This window comes from Salvelinus sp. IW2-2015, linkage group LG15, assembly GCF_002910315.2.
Source record: "Salvelinus sp. IW2-2015 linkage group LG15, ASM291031v2, whole genome shotgun sequence".
NCBI lineage: Eukaryota > Metazoa > Chordata > Actinopteri > Salmoniformes > Salmonidae > Salvelinus > Salvelinus sp. IW2-2015.
Window position 1 is genome coordinate 30,214,604 of NC_036855.1, and position 21,070 is coordinate 30,235,673.

General features: G+C 44.3%; 1 protein-coding gene across 1 annotated transcript in view; it reads left to right on the forward strand.

Moving 5' to 3' along the window:
• The first annotated feature begins 3,243 nt into the window (after window positions 1-3,243).
• Window positions 3,244-21,070, forward strand: part of gnb1l (guanine nucleotide binding protein (G protein), beta polypeptide 1-like) — a 29,010-nt gene continuing 11,183 nt past the window's right edge. Inside the window, exons 1-5 of the mRNA XM_024002695.2 lie at window positions 3,244-3,327; window positions 17,308-17,469; window positions 17,678-17,803; window positions 18,889-19,051; window positions 20,659-20,751. Of these exons, the coding sequence (XP_023858463.1) occupies window positions 17,360-17,469; window positions 17,678-17,803; window positions 18,889-19,051; window positions 20,659-20,751 (492 nt within the window). The 5' untranslated portion in view covers window positions 3,244-3,327; window positions 17,308-17,359. The remainder of the gene's footprint in view (window positions 3,328-17,307; window positions 17,470-17,677; window positions 17,804-18,888; window positions 19,052-20,658; window positions 20,752-21,070) is intronic.

Here is a 21,070-nt window from a genome sequence, read left to right on the forward strand (position 1 = left end):
CGCACGGTAGACAGGGTAGACAGCATGGTTAGACAGGGTTAGACGACATGATGCATCATGGCAGACAGGGTTAGACAGCATGGTATAGACAGGGTTAGACAGCATGATGCAGCATGGTAGACAGGGTTTAGACAGCATGATGCAGTCATGGTAGGCGAGTTAGACAGCATGATGCATCATGGTAGACAGAGTTAGACAGCATGATGATCATGGCAGCCAGGTTAGAAGCAATGGTAGACAGGGTTAGACAGCATGATGCATCATGGTAGACAGGGTTAAACAGCATGATGCAGCATGGCAGACACTAGAGCTGGTAGACAGGGTTAGACAGCATGATGCATCATGGTAGACAGGGTTAGACAGCATGATGCAGCATGGTAGACAGGTTTAGACAGCATGGTAGACAGGGTGACAGCAGATGCATATTGGTAGACAGGGTAGAACGCATGATGCAGCTGGTAGACAGGGTTAGACAGCAGTCAGACAGGGTTAGACAGCATGGCAGACAGGGTAGACAGCAGTAGACAGGGTTAGACAGCATGATGCATCATGGTAGACAGGGTAGACAGCATCAGCATGGCAGACAGGGTTAGACAGCATGATGCAGCATGGCAAGACAGGGTTAGACAGCATGATGCATCATGGTAGACAAGGTTAGACAGCATGATGCATCATGGTAGACAAGGTTAGACAGCTGATGCAGCACGAGACAGGGTTAGACAGCATGATGCAGCATGTAGACAGGGTTAGACAGCATGGTAGACAGGTGTAGACAGCATGATGCAGCATGGTAGACAGGGTTTAGACAGCATGGTGCGGGATGGTAGACGGAGATCTAGCAGATAGTGTCTGTTGGATCACTAAGGGCTGTTGCTTTAGATGCGTTATCTAAAACAAAATGGCTCAATTGTCTTGTTCTTGGGTCAGATACTTGGTTTTTAGTTTTTTGCTGTCAAACAAGAATATATAATTTAGCTGAATAATAACCGGTATTAGGCACAACACAAGCAATAAACATGTGTTCTATAGATTTTGATGTTAATGTTCCAGTTTCCACTGTATGTATGAATTACCTTATATGTAGATGTATCCATTACTTGTATGGTATGTATCCATTACTGTATGGTATGTAGATCCATTACTGTATGTGTATGGTATGCATTACTGTATGAATCCATTACTGTATGGTATGTACCATTACTGTATGTATGTATCCATTACTGTATCGGTATTATCCATTACTGTATGGTATGTATCAATACTGTATGAATCCATTACTGTATGGTATGTATCCATTACTGTTATGGTATGTAATCCATTACTGTATGGTATGTATCATTCCTGTATGAATCCATTACTGGTATGGTATGTACCATTACTGTATGGTATGATCATCGTAGGTTGTATCCATTACTGTATGGTATGTACCATTACTGTATGGTATGTATCCATTACTGTGATGGTATGTAACCATTACTGTATGGTATGTATCCATTACTGTATGGTATGTATCCATTACTGTATGGTATGTATCCATTACTGTATGGTATGTATCCATGAACTAACGCTGCAGTCTTGTTTGTTGAGTGTTTTGCACTGGATGGTTGGTGTATCTCCTCTGAGAGAGAAGACTATTCTGAGTGAGTGACAGGAGACTGATTCTAGTTCTATCTACGGTTTGGCTGCATGGTCAGGTCCAACCAACAACAGGACCCTGCTTGGCTGGTCAACCTAAAGCCTTTCTAATTTGGTGATGAGCTGTAAGATGACCTGCTTGCCCCTTCTCTCTTGGTTGGATGGATAATAGTGATCATAGTACCCCCCCCCCCTCCCCCTCATTGGACCCAGGGAGACCGGGGCACTGGCACCCAGGTGCATTGGGCTGGCAGACATTGTCATCCACACGGGGTAAACTGAGACACAGCCACCAATAATTGATGAAGATGTAGGGCATGGCATTTGACCAGGCCAGTCAGCAGACATGTTCCTGTGGCCTCCACTGAAGGGTCACAATCCTGCCACCTCCATTAGCTGTAATTGATTTAACCACAGACACCCCTCCTTCCTCCTCTCCCCTCTTCTTCATTCCCTCCATCGACCGTCTGCATTATCTTCCTCCTCCCATCGCATTAGCTATAGGTAGATGAAGTGGTTCTTTCTCTCCCACTTCTTTTTGGTTTTTCAGCTGTGGTTGATGTAAAAGAATAATAATTCATGACCATGTGTGTGGTCAGAGGCATATTTCCAAGCCCTCATAAAGACAATACGTCACACTGTACTTGAATTCTTCTTCATGCCAAATTCTTCCTTGGTCCCTAACAGTATTTTTGACCGAACACCTGTGATCTTGTATTCTTTATTGTTTCATTTAGGAGTGAGGGGGAATGGCTCAATGTAGCCATCTTCCAGCCTTAATCCATGGCCCCTAAAGAGGTTTAAAACACTCTGGTTTCATCTAATCTTTTCGCTCAGACCCAGCCGAGCTTGAAACCTCCTCTTTTCTATGATAGGAATGGACAAATAAAGGTCTCTCCCAGCACACTCATGAAAGGACACTGTGTGCTCTGTGGATTAGGGGCTTGCGTTTTTTTTCTCTTTCTCAATTAGACTGAAAAATATATATTTTTAAAAATAAATTGTCTCCTGTTTGCTCAGTATTATACCTTGCCAAAGGTTTTGCAGATTCTACTCGTCTATTTTCAAACCTCAGCTGTGCTCTCCAGAAACAGCGTATTCTGTCTTTGAAGGGACTCAGGATCTCTCAATGTTTTTGATGCAAGTCAAATCCAGGTTTCAGATTGAACATATTCAGAGAAAATTTAGATTGCGTTGCTAAATTGTCCGTGGTATCATTAGTAACCACCTTACAAGTTGAGTGGCTTTTATGGGGCTTCTTATTTTCATATGCTATGACTGAATCTGATAGATTTAATAAATGTGAAATTTGTATTATCCTTGGGCTATTCATATAGGCCTACATTCAGATTCAGACGTGTTAGGTTGTGCCATTAATTAATTGTAAACACAGCACACATCTGATATAATATATAATTCATTATATTCTGTTATGTTATATTATCATGATAATGTCTCGTTAGCATTGTATTTACTGTAGGCTAATCTTTAGAAATTCAAATTGTTTCATTTACACTACGAGAGAAAAGGGCACTCAGTTGGCGTTGGTACAGCCAAAAGCTCAATGGTCCAGCCTGTCAGCGCATGAACTGCAACAAAATAAATGCAGGCACTGGTAAGGACGACTGAAAAGAAGGGTCCTTCATGTTCAACCGGCGCTTGTTTTGCATCGCTTCCCCACGCTTTGCTAAGGTACCTTCCTTGACACCTTTCAAATTACATGCACATTGATAATGTATCGTTTTTCCTATTGTTAGTATCACTGGTATTTGGACTCACGTTAAAGAGCTAGTGCTGTGTTTTGTTTGCAAATGTTGCTAGCCTGTGGACTTAGCTAGCTAATAAGTACACTGCATTGGAAAGCCTGTGCTAGCCAGGCTAACGTTAGCTGGGATAGAAGCTTCTAGCTAGTAGTTAAATATGAATTTCTTAAACGTTGACAATACATACAATTGTTGTATAACTGCATCTGTATAGGTAAGTCAAGCTAGATTGCGTTGTTTACAGCAAACTCATAGATAGGAATCCCTGCTAGATCCCTGCTCCCGGTTTAACACCAACGTTAGTAAGAGACTAACACCAACATTAATAACAGACTATCAAGGAAGACTAGTGTCACACAGTTTGTTATGCACACACTTTAAACATGTCATGAGAATGTGTGATACAAGAGTGCAGATGAGAACAGTGATTAAATTGAGAGCCAAAAAAGTTAGTCTAACTAGTTAGTCAATTTTATTGATTTGTTGTGTCTTGGAGAGGGCACATCAGGTGGTTAGCAAGAGGAGTACAGCAGTGGTGTAGGCTGGTGATGAATAGCAGTCAATCCTCTTGTCCCGCTATCCTGAAGTGTGCAGGTAAAACCCCAAGAGGAGGGAATTGGTGATAATACAAACAGATAAGACAGAGGTACCCGTTGCCCTAAGTCAGGACGATGCAGCGACAAAGTGTTCCATCAGTGCCTGCCTGCCTGATTGAGGCTTGTATGGTATTAGAGTCCCTTATCTACCATGGCCCCAGTTCAGCAGTCACGCCATTGACGGGAACAATGCCTCCTCTTCCCCCCCATTGGCGCCGTGAATGACAGTGGGCGTGGGTGCACTTGTGTCTGACTTTACCCTCTATCTAAGCTAGCTGCCGCTGTGCTGCGGTGTCATGTTATTTCAGTCCAGATACCCTCACCAGCAGCCGATCAGTCACACAATAAAAGGGCGTGTGTCCCTTCCACTTCCTATGTTGTTGAATAAACTGGAGTTTTATCATGGACCCGGGTCTCCATTCAGCTCGTTGGTTTCCTCCTCGGGAGAATCTGATAGTATTGGCAGGGATGTGGGGAGGGTCTCGGAAGAAAGGCTGACTAATGGTTAAAGAGTCAAGGCAGCCTGGCCCCCAGTGAAGTGGAAATACCCATGGAGGAAAAGGGAAATGCAAGATAAGACTTCCGAGGCGCAAATTGAAGATGTTGGAAGAACCGTCCACGTTTACTTTTCGTCAGCCAGCAAGATGAGTAGGCCTAACGAACAGCAAAAGCACTGGCCTATGTCAATCTACTATCCCCTATAGTACAAAAGTTAACCTATTTTATTATGCGAGAAATAAATATTCCAAACAGTACAGCTGTCCCCGACTAAAAAATAATATTGGTTGACCGAGAATCGTCCTGTTCTTTCAACCAATCGATTGGTCGAAATGTTTAAACTTATTTTGCCACATCATTTTATCCGTAAATTGTATTACTTGTTTCAGACTGAACATTTCTGTTACCGAAATCCCTAATGTGTTTAGGAAAAACATCCCCTATTCCCTCAACCCTTGCTCTCTTTACGTGAAACATATAAGCATCGCATGCATGTCACCAATAGGGCCTGACCTATAGCCTATCATAATCACATCAATAAATTGGTTATAACAAACTCTGAGCACAGTAACACATGAAGGTAAAATAGATGCGGAGGACGTGAAAAATGTACTTGAAACGGGCGAATGTTTACTGGTTGCTCAGGAGGGAAAGGGGAAGTCAGATCTGTGGAAGACATTGAGTTAGTTGTTGAAACTACTGGAGATCCAGATAAAGGAGGGTATATGAGCAAGTGTTGCGAGAGGTATTGTGTGTCATGAAGTTGATGTCAGATTACAATATACATTTTTCTGACCGTTTGGAACAGTGTAAACCACTAAATAAATACATGTACCGGAGTGTCGCTTCTAATGAGAGAAAAAAAGATATCTGAAGCCTTGATTTACAGCAAAAAAAACTGTTGCATGCATTTGTGAATTGCCGTTTATTTATTGTTTAGGCTAATTATTCAAAGCTGAAAGCTCCCTTTTTGATATTTATTTAAAAACTAAAATGCTTGATTTGCATTTCAAAGCATGAATGTCTTGTGATTGCATGAACGAATGAATGATTGATTGATACACTAGGCCAGGGCTGCCCAATCCTCTTCCTGGAGATCTACTGTCCTGTGGGTTTTCTGTTCAACCCTAATTTAACACACCTGGTTCTACTTATTAGCTGCTCAACAAAACCTTAACTAGCTGAATCAGATATGCTAAATTAGGGTTGGACTGAGAACCTACAGGACAGTAGATCTCCAGGAAGAGGGTTGGGCAGCCCTGCACTACACTATATATTGAAATATAGGCCTAAGTAAGTTACGGTATTAAGACCAAACAGGATGCGCTCTTAAGGCTACAGTTCAATGGTGGTTTTACAAGGATACTATACTAAGCCTACTAATGATAACGACATTACTTATTATTATAATGATGATCATAATAATAGTAATTATAACAATAAGGAGATCAAGAAAAAGGAGTGTATAGGAGCGAGAGCCTCTTTCGAACAGTGTAAAGAACACTGAATAAATGATAAGCAATACCAGTCTATTATAACCAAATAAATTGTAAAGCCTTTATTACAGCATAGCACAGATTTAAAAACAGCTGAATCTGTGAAATTGCTTTATCCAACGTTTTGCCATTGCATGAGGCTTGGTGCTCGCGGAATCAGTAAGCTATTAAACAAACACTCAAACAGGCAACAAAAGCTAAATCTGTCTCATTTCTGTAGATCAATATGGACTATTTATAAAGCCAGGCACATTTTAACAGTTAGGCTATTGATTATAGACCTAATTAAGTTTAGTTTCCTCTCTCCTCAATTTTCTTAGACAATTAGGCTTAGGCAAGGGCTGTTTTCTTGTCTCTGCTGCTGCTGGCGGCTCCTCCTCTGCTTTTCCCGTGGTTCATTTTCATGCCAGCCAGGTAGGCTATACTCCTGTTGTAAAGTGAAGCAATGTGCGTAATATTAGGAAAGTTGAAAAAAACATATAGTTGGCCTAGCCTATAGAAAGCTGATGGGATCCTCCTCTTTTTATTAGCGGCCATCACTCTGTTTTCTCCCACAATTACATAGCCTATAGAAATGTTGCGCAACATGAGCTCATGGGCTCTCATGAAGTGTTTGATAGATTTTTCATATACGTTTCTATTGATGTCAGAGTGATTTAAAGGGACAATAGTACCCGTTAGCAAGTTTGGTAGGCTACTAACGACCATCGGCAGCATCAGAGCTTGGAGAAGCCTAGTAACCGTAGCTAAACGGTGTGGAATGTGGAATGTGGAATTTGACTGCGGTCATGACTCGTGACCACCGTTGAGGCGGTAATACAGTCACCGTAACAGCCCTAGATGTGGGGAGGGTCTCAGAAGAAAAGTCTGACTAATGGTTAGAGTCAATGCAGCCAGGCCCCAGTGAAGTGGAAGTGCCCACGGAGGAACAGCGAGAAAAGGGGGAAATGCAAGATAAGACTGTTCCGATAAAGAACAATGACTAATAGCTGAGGTATGATCTCACTAAAGGAGGCATTTCTTAGTTGCCATGGAACCTACCGTAGTGTGTTTAGCCAAGTAGGTCAAACCTGTAGTAGAAATATATTGTAGTTAATTAAAATGACCTGTAAAAACAGGCTATTCAGAATGTGTGTGTGTGAATGCTCTGCAAGGTGCTTGTCATTTTCATCATGCTTATCAAGGCTGAAATTTGATGATTATAATCAGACCCTGGCCCTGTTCTCTCTACATAATGGGTTTTGTGAGACTGGGTAGTATATTTTCCGTAACAGCCTCCCTGTGATCTGTATGTCCTGCTTGTATTTATGAATGGCATAATATGACAGGGGCAGCTCAGGTGGGTAGCTAACTATCATGTGAGAGGCAGCTACCAACTCCAAAGAGCCACTGAAGGAATGTGGTCTGGACAGCCGTTATTCCACAACTTTGAAGCCCCCCCCTCCCCTTCATATAAGCAGCAAGCTCTGCGAAGCAGGGGACACAGGTAGTGGCTGCGTTTGATCTGAAGGTCGCCAGCCCCTTGCCGGTGTTGAGCGATACCTGGCTGGAGGAGCTGGCTCTTATTTAATAACATGAAGGGGAAGCGGACTCTCATAATTAGGCCTAATTACCCCGCAGGTGTTGACAGATGGGCCGAGAAGAGACACGCTGCCTTTATCCACAGACTTAGAGTCAGATTACCAGAGCTGTCTTATCTGTTACAGGGCCAGTAGGAGACTCACTCTTCCCCTGGCCTGGCGGCCTGGCTCTTCCCACCGGGACAGGCAGGCAGATCTGGTCCGGAGGAGCTCGGGTATATTAATCAGTCAATGTGATTTATTATTCCCTTCCTCCCTGTCCCACAAATTTAATTAACTGTTCTATAATTTCTTGCGGGTAGGCTATATGACAAATTCCCTGACTGACCCACTGGTTTTATGGTTATCTGTTGGTTCAATCATTTTTGAAATGTCGGGTATTTAGTTTTATTAACTTGGGGGGTTTAAGACCTGTGGTTTGCCCAACAGTGATGATCCTCCACAATAGCGTGTGGCCTACTAGCCTGGTGGCCTATTTGACTTCTATAGACCTACTGCTACTACTATCCATTCCTCCACACAAAAGGCGAGCGTGCGAGGCGTGTGTGTCATATATTTTAGAACGCATTGTTTTGAATTATAATGACCCAACCGAAGCCAGGCGGGCAGGTTGTCCGCTTTGACGCCTTTCTCAATCAGAATGTGTCTCTGTTTTTGTGTTTTGTCTGGCACTGTAGTCACACTTGGAAATGTTGTCTTTGTTCACTTTTTTCCCCAAGCTCATTTCAGTTGAGAGGTAGCTAAGGGTTAAGGCTTTACCGTACATGTTAAATAACATCAACGCATCCACTTAATAGAAACACAACATCGCCATCAGCGAAGGTGATTGGAGATATGGACTATCCTGCTAGCATACAGGCACTGCTCTGCCTGTCCCATCCTTCCCACCCGCCTCGCTCTGTTTGTTCCGCCCACCCGCTTCGGGTGAGTTTTTCGCTTAAGTACAGTATTTGTCTTGATTTTACATCAGTTTTCATACAACATTTGGACTAGAATACCAATTACAGCTTTGTTTGCTTGGTTGCCTCCTCAGGTTAGCGTGAAACAATTGAAGAGCCTCTCTGAATGGGTTTGAGTGACACCCTGTCACTGGACTGTTTATTTGTCTAGTTTCACTGCCTCCCACATGTTTGTATTGGGGTTCTTGGGTGACTTGCTAACAACCAACCACCACAACAGCTCCATTGTTGGGGCAATCACAGGCAGCGGCTCTGGAAATGCTGACGCCACTAAACAGAGGATGAGGACAGTGGGCTGAGGAAGCAGTGGTGTGGTAGATGGGGTTGTTTCTATTTCCACCTTCAACATTCTATTGGGGGGGGTGGGGGGGGGGGTGCAGGCTGGGTGGTGGGCGTGCAACCTACTTCTGTGATATTTCCCCAACTGCAGTAGTTTCCTTGTCAATCATCCAAACACCCCCCCATGCACAGCCAGTGTGTTTGATTGACATGCAGGCGGTTGGTCAGGGGAGGAATGTTCTGAGGCCCAGGCAGTCAGTGTTTGTACAACGAAAGCACAGTGTGGTTCCAAACTAGTTGAGCCTCAGCCCAGCTCCAAGAGCTGTAGGCCTGCAGTAGCACAATAAGGGAAAGGTACCTTAATCCACCTGTTATCAGGGTGAGCCTCCCTGTCACATACAGAAACGGCCACAGAAACAGCACGACAACAGCTATGGAATGTAGCCTGGCCTTCCCACCCATCCTTTCACAACCTCAGGCTTAACTAATATATCTTCACAAACTTCTACGGTTGCCGTTTTGTTCAATTTCTTCATACCCCAATGTAGGTTACTACACTGAGTGTACAAAACATTAGGAACACCTTCCTAATGTTGCACCTCTTCCTTTTTGCCTTCAGAAGAGCCTCAATTCGTCGGGGCATGTGTCGAAAGCGTTTCGCAGGGATGCTGGCCCGTGTTGACTCCAATGCGTCACACAGTTGTCAAGTTGGCTGGATGTTCTTTGGGTGGCGGAACATTCTTGATACGCACGGGAAACTGGGGGTGAAAACCCAGCAGCGTTGCAGTTCTTGACACACTCAAACTGGTGCGCCTGGCACCTACTGCCATACCCCGTTCAAAGGCACTTAAATCTTTTGTCTTGCCCATTCATCCTCTGAATGGCACACAGTATTCAGACCCCTTGACTTGTTTCATATTTTGTTACGTTACAGCCTTATTCTAAAATAGATTTAAATCGTTTTTTTCCCTCATTAATCTAGACCCATTTACATAAAAAAAAAAATGATGTCACATTTACTTAAGTATTCAGACCCTTTACTCAGTACGTTGTTGAAGCATCTTTGGCAGCGATTACAGCCTCAAGTCTTCTTGGGTATGACTCTACTAACTTGGCACACATGTATTTGGGGAGTTTCTCCCGTTCTTCTCTGCAGATCCTCTCAAGCTCTGTGAGGTTGGATGGGGTGCGTTGCTGCACAGCTATTTTTGGGTTCGGTCTCTGGCTGGGCCACTCGGGACAAGTCTCTGAATGTCCTTGAAACCACTCCTACGTTGTCTTGGCTGTGTGCTTAGGGTCGTTGTCCTGTTGGAAGTTGAACCTTCGGCCCAGTCTAAGGTCCTGAGCGCTCTGGAGCAGGTTTTCATCAAGAATCTCTCTGTACTTTGCCCCATTCATCTTTCCATTGACTAGTCTCCCAGTCCCTGCCACTGAAAAACATCCCCACAGCATGATGCTGCCACCACCATGCTTCACCGTAGGGATGGTGCCAGGTTTCCTCCAGACGTAAGGCTTGGCATTCAGGTCAGAGTTCAATCTTGGTTCTGTCAATCCAGAGAATTTTGTTTCTCATGGTCTGAGAGTCCTTTAGATGCCTTTTGGCAAACTCCAAGTGGGCTGTCATGTGCCTTTTACTCAGGAGTGGCTACTGTCTGGCCAATCTACCATAAAGGTCTGATTTATGGAGCGCTGCAGAGATGGTTGTCCTTCTGGAAGGTTCTTCCATAGAGGAACTCTGGAGCGCTGTCACCTCCCTGACCAAGGCCCTTCTCCCCCGATTGCTCAGTTTGACTGGTCGGCCAGCTCTAGGAAGTCTTGGTGGTTCCAAACTTTTTCCATTTAGGAATGATGGAGACCACTGTGTTCTTGGGACCTCCAATGCTGCAGACTTTTTGGGGTACACTTCCACAGATCTGTGCCTTGACACAATCCTGTCTCGGAGCTCTACAGACAATTTCTTCGACCTCGTGGCTTGGTTATTGCTCTGACATGCACTGTCAACTGTGAGACCTATATAGACAGGTGTGTGCCTTTCCAAATCATGTCCAATCAATTGAATTTACCACAGGTGGACTCCAATCAAGTTGTAGAAACATCTCAAGAATGATCAATGGAAACGGGATGCACCTGAGCTCAATTTCGAGTCTCATAGCAAAGGGTCGGAATACTTCTGTAAATAAGGTATTTCTGTCTTCGCTTTGTCATTGTTGGGTATTGTGTGTAGATTGATTAGGGGAAAAAATATTTAATATATTTCACAATAAGGCTGTAACGTAACAAAATATGGAGAAAGTGAAGGGGTCTGAACTTTTTGAATGCACTGAATGCACAATCCATGTCTCAATTGCCTCAAGGCTAGAAAATCCTTCTTTAACCTGTCTCCTCCCTTTCATCTACATTGATTTTGAAGTGGATTTAACAAGTGACATCAATAAGGGCTCATATATTTCACCTGGTCAGTCTATGCAATGGAAAGAGCAGGTGTTCCTAATGTTTTGTACAGTCAGCGCTTTAGATTGTTAGGTCGCTTGTGGTAAACCTATAATATGCATACGATGTAGGCCTATGTCTCTGGTTTCTGGTTAGACTAGTCATTTATGATGATGCAGTGACCGATTCCAGAAGCTTTCGGGGATCCTCTTTCTCTCTGCTTGAGCGGTCAGACCCTGGGTGATAGTGTGATAGTGGTGGCTGGCTGGCTGAAGTGGTAATGGGATAGTGGTGTGGTGTGGGACTGGGGATGACTGTGGTCTTTGTGAAGGTTCGAGTTAGACGGTGATGCAGGTGCCCTCTTCTTAATTAGGGAGGCTGTCCAGAGGTCTGTCTCTCTCAGCTTCACAGATTAACATGGACAATTGAACCAATAACCTTCTGAAATGAGCTTCTCCAAAATACCTGCGGCTCCAGTTTCAGCGTGTGCCGATGTGGAGGGCAAGGGTTAGCCTATAGGAGTAGGGGTGGGGTGTGATTATAAACTAAGATTGCCGATAAAGGAGTAATACAAAAGTCTTGAAACAAAATCGTCCTATTCTCACATTTCCTACGGAGCAATTTCGGGGGCCAACAGAGATTGTATTTTAATTCCATAATTTTTTACTTTGTATTAAGATAATGAACTTGAATTTGTTTTTCAGTGGTAGTGCAATTGAATCATTGAATTCATAAATTGAATTTATAGTTCACGATTTGAAACTGAATTGAATGAATTGCATTCAGCTTTAAATTTCCATTTCAATTTATATATTCAATATTTATATATTCAGTTTCAATATATATGGTATATATTGCATTCATTGTCCGTGTATCAAGTTTACAACCAATAATTTAAGTTTGTCAACGTTTCATATATTCAACTTCTCAGGTGCATTCAGATTCATTTTTTAAATTCAGTTCTCTAAATTCAGATTCAAAACCAGAGATAAAATCCAGGTATTTTGCCAGCCAACAAAGATACAGAATCAAACGCTCTTTGTTGTCAACAGTAGCCTCTGGCTTCAGAAACCGCCAATGTGACATGTTGAATTTATTTCCTTCCTATGAATTTGTCTCTAGCGTTTGAACCGTTGTGTCTATAAGCTATTATGACCCCATTCCTGAAAGCGAAGACTCTCCCCTCTGATGATCACAGGGACTAGCATTTCCACTCCTTGTTTAATGTGTGACTGACTGGTTTCGAACCAGGTCTCCCGCATTTTACAAGACTGTGTTAGCCCACTTAGCTTAAGCCCATGGGGAGGAGTTCAGGAAGCTGACACAAGTCTTCAAGTCTCCAGCAAGGTTAGGCCTTCTCATCGAAACAGCATGGTTCATCAAACCACCGCAGTTAGATTTCACCCCCCTTTGACATCACACTGAGGTCACAGCACCAATATAAGTGACTGGGTTTGAAATCGGGCCTACTGCACACTTTCCGGAGGATCTGTGCACCCCATTTAACGAGAGTGCAACAGATCCATGCATGTGATCAGCAACCTTGCCTGAGACCTGAAGACGTGTTAGTTTGACTGATGCGGTTCTAACCATAGATATAAAACAGTTCTGTCTCGATGGTTCTAACCCAGGTCTCCTGTTCGCCAGACAATGCAATTTTGCAGGTCTCAGACAAGTTGCTTATCACGCAAGCGTGGTCACTGAACCACCTGTCTTACACATCACCCCCCCCCCCCTTTGACGACCTCCTTGAATAGACGAATCCTAGTCATAGGACCAATCCTTAGGCTTTAGCTCAGCAGGCTAACACAGTCTTAATCTAGTCAGTCACACCCTTATAATAACTACCCTTGCTGGAGACTTGAAACTAACACATGTCAAACGAATACGTCTTCAGGTTGCTCATCACATAAGCATGGATCACCAAACCATGCTCTTTTAAGGAGTAACCTTGCTCTATCTTGAATACTTGTATTAGTGTAGCAGGTGGAGATCTGTGAAAGTCACTCCTCGGCCTGAAGTGTCGCCCATTACGCAATTGAAGAAGGCCTTTTTTAATAGCACGATGGGTTGGAATGCTTCAGGAGGGTGGCCAAGTGTCTTTCCGGGGCAGAAGTCTTGAGTTCGAGTCTCCGTATGAGCTGAATCAGGGGGAAGCGGTACTCGCTAAGCAGGCGGAAGAGTGACGTCCCTTACAATGGTGCCCCTGGACTCGGATCTACAGTTGTGCTGAGCTCAACCACGGGGGTCACTGTGGAGTGAGTTTGGGGGGTGAATGTAGCAGATGGAGTTCTGTGAAACTCACTCATCAGCCTGAAGTGTCACCCCTTGTGCAATTTGAAGAAGGCCTTTTCAATAGTGTGTTGGGTTGGAACGCCTCAGGAGGGTGGTCACGTGTGTTTGTGAGGCAGATGTCCTGAGGGATGAGTGGAAACGGGGGGGGTATGGAAGCGGTAGGCTACTTGTTAAGAAAGCAGCTTGTTGTCCTTTACGTGAACCTCCTGAACGTTACAGGGTTATTGAACTACATTTTAATAGTGGCCAAATTAAGTTTAATACAAAAGTTTTTTATACACGCCATTCTAACGTCTCCTGCACGGCCTGTGATTATCATAAAGGTGAACAGAAGACACGTCCATGTTCAAGAGAGTCTTCGCTTTCAGGAATGGGGTCATAATAGCTTATAGCCAAAACGGTTCAAACGCTAGAGACAAATTCATAGGAAGAAAATCTATTCAAAATGCCACATTGGAGGGCCTCCCGGGTGGCGCAGTGGTCTAGGGCACTGCATCGCAGTGCTAGCTGCGCCACCAGAGTCTCTGGGTTCGCGCCCAGGCTCTGTCGCAGCCGGCCGCGACCGGGAGGTCCGTGGGGCGACGCACAATTGGCATAGCGTCGTCCGGGTTAGGGAGGGTTTGGCCGGTAGGGATATCCTTGTCTCATCGCGCTCCAGCGACTCCTGTGGCGGGCCAGGCGCAGTGCGCGCTAACCAAGGGGGCCAGGTACACGGTGTTTCCTCCGACACATTGGTGCGGCTGGCTTCCGGGTTGGAGGCGCGCTGTGTTAAAGAAGCAGTGCGGCTTGGTTGGGTTGTGCTTCGGAGGACGCATGGCTTTCGACCTTCGTCTCTCCCGAGCCCGTACGGGAGTTGTAGCGATGAGACAAGATAGTAATTACTAGCGATTGGATACCACGAAAATTGGGGAGAAAATGGGATACAATTTTTTTTTTTTATGCCACATTGACTTCAGAACCGCCAGCAGCTACTGTTTACCATACAGCGTTTGATTCTGTTGAATCTGTTCTCTACCTTTCCTGGCTGGAAAAGTACCAGGATGTTTTTGAATCAGAATTGAATTGAATATATGAAACTTTGATCAACTTGAAATTATAAACTCAGGGAAAAAAGAAACGTTCCTTTTTCAGAACCCTGTCTTTCAAAGATAATTAGTAAAAATCCAAATAACTTCACAGATCTTCATTGTAAAGGGTTTAAACACTGTTTCCCATGCTTGTTCAATGAACCATAAACAATTAATGAACATGCACCTGTGGAACGGTCGTTAAGACACTAACAGCTTACAGACGGTAGGCAATTAAGGTCACAGTTCTGAAAACTTAGGACACTAAAGAGGCCTTTCTACTGACTTTTAAAAACACCAAAAGAAAGATGCCCAGGGTCCCTGCTCATCTGCGTGAACGTGCTTTAGGCCTAAGAGAGCGCTACAGGGAGACAGGATGGACAGCTGATCGTCCTCGCAGTGGCAGATCACGTGTAACAACACCTGCACAGGATAGGTACATCCAAACATCACACCTACGGGACAGGTACAGGATGGCAGCAACAACTGCCCGAGTTACACCAGGAACGCACAATCCCTCCATCAGTGCTCAGACTGTCCGCAATGGGCTGAGAGAGGCTGGACTGAGGGCTTGTAGGCCTGTTGTAAGGCAGGTCCTCACCAGACATCACCGGCAACAACCCACTGTCGCTGGACCAGACAGGACTGGCAAAAAGTGCTTTTCACTGACGAGTCGCGGTTTTGTCTCACCAGGGGTGATGGTCAAATTTGCGTTTATCGCCGAAGGAATGAGCGTTACACCGAGGCCTGTACTCTGGCACGGAATCGATTTGGAGGCAGAGGGTCCGTCATGATCTGGGGCGATGTGTCACAGCATCATCGGACTGAGCTTGTTGTCATTGCAGGCAATCTCAACGCTGTGCGTTACAGGGAACACATTCTCCTCCCTCATGTGGTACCCTTCCTGCAGGCTCATCCTGACATAACCCTCCAGCATGACAATGCCACCAGCCATACTGCTCGTTCTGTGCGTGATTTCCTGCAAGACAGGAATGTCAGTGTTGTGCCATTGCCAGCGAAGAGCCCGGATCTCAATCCCATTTAGCACGTCTGGGACCTGTTGGATCGGAGGGTGAGGGCTAGGGCCATTCCCCCCAGACATGTCCGGGAACTTGCAGGTCCCTTGGTGGAAAAGTGGGGTAACATCTCACAGCAAGAACTGACAAATCTGGTGCAGTCCATGAGGAGGAGATGCACTGCAGCTGGTGGCCACACCAGATACTGACTTACTTTTGATTTTGACCCCCCCTTTGTTCAGGGACACATTCCATTTCTGTTAGTCACATGTCTGTGGGACTTGTTCAGTTTATGTCTCAGTTGTTGAATCTGGTTATGTTCATACAAATATTTACACATGTTAAGTTTGCTGAAAATAAATGCAGTTGACAGTGAGGACTTTTCTTTTTTGCTGAGTTTAGTTTGTAAACTTGATACACAGACAATGAATGCAATATCTACCATATTTAAACTGAATATATTCATGTTGAACTTTGAATAGTCAGTTAAATAGAATTTTAAAACTGAATGCAATGTTAATTCTATTCAGTTTCTAATCATGAACTACAAGTTCAATTTATGAGTTCAATGATTCACTTTGTGCATGACAAATTCAAAAAGATTTAAATTCAAAATCCTAATACAATTCAAAATTGTGGAATTCAAATGCAATTTCTGTTCTCACTAAAATCGATCCATAGTTTCTCAATTGTTATTGTGTCTCGTTGTCAAATCGGTGTGACTTGACATTGAAACATAATTTCCTCTTTACATTTTTGTGGTCGGGGCGGATTTCCCGAGCAGCCCTACCTACACAAACATAAACGCCTGTGTGCTGCTGCTGCCTTTTGAGAAGCGTATGCCGATCGAAACTCGAGTGAAAATCCTGACTCTCTCTGTGTTTGCAGTAATTAAGCTGTCAAGTGGTGTGATTTAGGACGTATTGAGTAAGATCAGTTCTTATGTAGGCCTAGAAGGACGAGGAATAAGTATCTCATCCACTTCTTCACCTTATGCCCACAGGCCTTATTTGTGTAGTGAATAGATAGACTGTCTGTTAGACATTCTCAAATTATTACCATAATGGAAGATGGCTGAGGATTTGAGGGATGAATGAAATATAGTCCTTTGACATGGTCCCAAAAATATTTTTAGAGCAACAAAATAAGATGGATACTAAGGCTTGTTTTTTGCACATTATTATTATTATTATTATTATTATCCCTCTAACTTGCACAAATTCTTTCTACAAGAGTCAATCTAATCAGCTCTGTCTGGAGAGTAGTCTTCATTAATCCCCTTTTTGTTAATGGCAAGGTCTTTCTCAATCACAGCTGACACTGTTGACATCAGCCCAGGCTTGTTAATGGCAAGGTCTTTCTCAATCACAGCTGACACTGTTGACATCAGCCCAGGCTTGTTAATGGCAAGGTCTTTCTCAATCACAGCTGACARCGTTGACCTCAGCCCAGGCTTGCATGTTAGCCAAACTCCATCTCACTATCGATTTGGATCTGCACTGATTGGAATAATTCACCTAAATGAAGTTAAAATTACACCCTCATTCCTTTCACTTATAATCAACCCCCTCAATTCCATTGTAATCAGAACAGGATTTACCCAACTCACTTCAAACAGTCTCCAATGTTTGGTTGACCTCTCTCCTTTTTAACACAGTTCAGTTGTGACTGTGGGATCTTACTTGTGTTCCAGTGGATGAGATGACTGTGGTGGTGACCTCCAGAGCTTCGAGAGTGACCCAGTGATGGCTCGTCCTGCCCCTGCTCCTCTGTACACCCTGAGGGGGGCTGGATCCCCCCTTAATGCCTTGCACTTCGGCTGCTGTGAAGGGGACCCTCCCCTGCTCTTTTCTGGGTAAGGGATCACGCCCCGTCTCCATAGAACAGCAGAGCTGCATTAGTAGCCAGACACGCAGCATTTGTCTTTATGAAAACATGTCCTTGTGAATGGTCGGGTATATGATTGTTGTTTTTGAAAACGTCTCATACGTAACAACGTGATTTAGTTACATGCAGATGAATCTTTATGACGTAAGAATGATGAGGACTTGAATGTTGTGTAGCTCAGGCCAGGGGTCAGTCCATGTGTGGAACCTGACCACCAGGAGAGCTGAGAAGGTTCTAGAAGGTCATTCTGGAGCCTCTGTCACCTGGCTCAACACGCTCCACTCCAGAGACACTCTCATCAGGTAATGACAAACTACCTTACTGACAATACCAGGCCTCAACTGCTCATCAGTTTTTACTCACAATGCGCATTGTTTAGCTGTATGAAATTAGCCAGGTTCAATGTTAGCATGACACAAGCTGAATTAAATGTAAAAGGATTTGAAAATAAAAAAAGCTTGGTATACTCTGTGCTTGCTCTGTTGACATTGCAGAGAGATTTGCTTGTTTTTTGGGGAGAAATCTTCAAGACAGAACTGGAATTTCAAATTAATATGAAAAGCGTATACTAAAATATGAAAATACTACTTGTCAAAATTGATATCCATCTTACCTCTTGTTTTATGTCCTGCGGATTCGAAAAGCTGACGAGTGAGCCTGTCAGGTAGCCTTAATCCTTGCACAGATTCCAGCCTGGTTTACAAGGTGCAATTGTCCAGATTTCTTACTGCTTTTTTTCTGTGGTCTCCATTGATTTAGTCACCCTAATTCTGGCCAACCTACTAGGGTAAAAACTCCAATAACCTTTTGAACGGATTATGATAGAGACATGAGGTTGGACCATTGGTTTTCTTAGAGGATTATCCACACAATGAACATATTATTTTACCCATTGGTCAAAAGATCAGCTTTTGATTGGACACCCTATAACGGGGATCATCAACTAGATTCAGCCATGGGCCGATTTTCTTTTTTTCTTTTTTTCTTGAGCAGATTGTCGGGGGGGCCGAAGCATAATTACTAATAATTTGTAGACTGCAAATGAAGTGCAAGAAGCCCAAATGGATATAATGTTTGACTAAAACATGTTAATTTCAAACCTTGCTTACTCATGTGCCTTTCTATTATGTGTGGGAATATTTGAACAGATTTCTTAAATAAAAATCACTTGGAGCTGATTTCCTGGTGTTAAAGTATTTTATGTCCAAAAATGCTCAAAAWAATTGGGGGGCCAAATAAAACCAGCAGCGGGAAGAATTCGGCCTGCTGGCTGCCCGTTGGGGAACCCTTGCCTATACATTTGTAGCCTCACTGCGTGTGCCATGTTAACTGCAGTCTTTTCTGTTATATGTTAGTGTGTGATTATGATTTGTGTACGGTCGGTCAGTCAGGGGCGCGACATGCGTGTGTGCTTGTGGGACCTGGCAGAGGGGCGCGGTGATGTCACGGACGCCCTGTGGACCGGCAGTGTGGGGTTCTGTCGCTGTTCCCTGCTAGAGACTGGCCCTGGGAGATGGCTACTGGCCCACGCTGGAGAAGCCATGGAGGAGGTGAGAGAGGGAGGGGCTGAGGGATGCTGAGAGGGGGGGGGCTGAGAGAGATTTGTGTTTGTGGAAGGGCTTTAAGCCTCTCTTATAGAAACTTGTGAGCAAGCGTAGGTTTAGTGTGCATCAGCCAATGACAGACAAATGATTGCACATTTCACCTTCCCCCCCACTTTCATGTGAGTTTTTCTTAGTGTGTGCGACAGGCAGCTTTCCAGGCACCGTTATTGCCTTCAGATTCATGTTACTCACCCTGTTCTGATGAAGCCTCACATGAAAGAGACAAATGTGCCGCCGCTAACTCCAGCCTATAGAGACAGGCAGGGCGAGGCCACGGGGCGCCTGCAAGACCAGCACCCTCAATAATGCCATTGTGACGGCACTCATGCGTGCGCACACACACACACACACACACAAACCCTCTGCCTTATCACTCTGTCCCGCTCTCCTGTCTCACCCCTGGCTGCCCCACAGTCATCCATGCCTTTCCCACAGTCATCCATGCCTTTCCCAGGGGATCCTAATCATAGGTCTAGACCCATGCCTCCACACACACACACACACACTCAGCTACAAAGCATGGCACGCTGGTGTAGATCTGAGCCAGAGGCGGAGGGAGGGAAGGAGTTGCACCATCAATTTGGGAGGCAGGCAGGTTTAATGTTTCCCCCTCGCTACCTCGTTGCCATCGGATTGCTTCCATTGCAAAAGCATTAATTAAAAGAGTGGGTGTTTTATTTATGGATATCAGTATGTGCACCTGAGGCACAGCGAGTGAAGCAGCTACTTAAAGCCCTCTTTGTCTGGCTGGCAAGTTCGGGGTAAACATGAGGCACCCCGATTAAAATACAGATCACTCCCTTAAACGGGATGTGAAATCCGATTGGACCGCGTAACGTGATGTGTGAATCGGATTGGTCTGTTGAACAGGATGTTTAATCTGAGCCTTAATGAGGATGTATCTCTCTCTGTTTCTGTGTCAGTCAGAGAGACTGAGTAGTGTAGCCATAGGGGCTGCCTCCCTCTCATTAGATTGTATCTAGGTACAGAGACGGAGTAGCTGTAGCTGTAGGGTCTGTCTCTCTCATGGGCTTTCATTAGACTGTGTATTTTATCAGTCAGTACCAGCGTGTCTAGGTCAGGAAGTCAGGTCTTATTGGGATGTATTATAGACTAGCTCCGCTCCCCCCGAGTCTAATAATAATAAGACGMCCATAAAGTGTAAAGCTGTTATGTCCCGTTGCGTTTCCTGTTGCTGCGCTGAAATGAGGGATTCGAGTTTGAACTTGATTCATGAAAATAAATAAATGAAATGACTGGCACCCGGCCTAAAGTTTGCCTCGTCTCTGTTGTTCATGTTTTGTATTTATTATGGATCCCCATTAGCTTCTCTTCCTGGGGTCCAAACACATTAAGGCACTTGCATCACACACAAAACAAAATATTAAACAGTACATCATGTAACATTATTACACCACTACATATCTGCTTGTTTGATCGTCTCTTGCCTGGGTGGGATAGTCAATGACTTAGTTTGAATGTAATAACCATGTAAAAATGTAGAAATCCACTTCTTATTCTGCCTGAGTGTTTGACTGTTCCTCTTCCTACAGGTGAAGATCATTGAGCTGCCCAGCAAGAGCCCAGTTTGCTCCCTGATACCACAAGCCAAGCTGGGGATGGTCATGTGCATCAAGCTATGGCAGGTAAGGACTATCCAATACACTGTCTTGTTCCCCCAGAAGTCTAGGRCTGCGTCCCAAATGGCACCCTATCACCCATATAGTGCACTAGTTTTGACCAGAGCCCCTATGTACTATAAAGGGAATAGGAGACCTTTTGGGACACAGTCTAGCCACCTGCAGCTACAGTGCAGAATCACACTGCACTATAGAGTTCAGTCAGTTCACTTTTCAACCATAAAAGGGAGAGAAAAAAAAATGTKTTTTCCCTTCCTCTCTCTTCCTTAATGTTTCTATTTTTACTGGTTGTAAATGGATTGGCTGAGAGCCTTCGACAAGACGC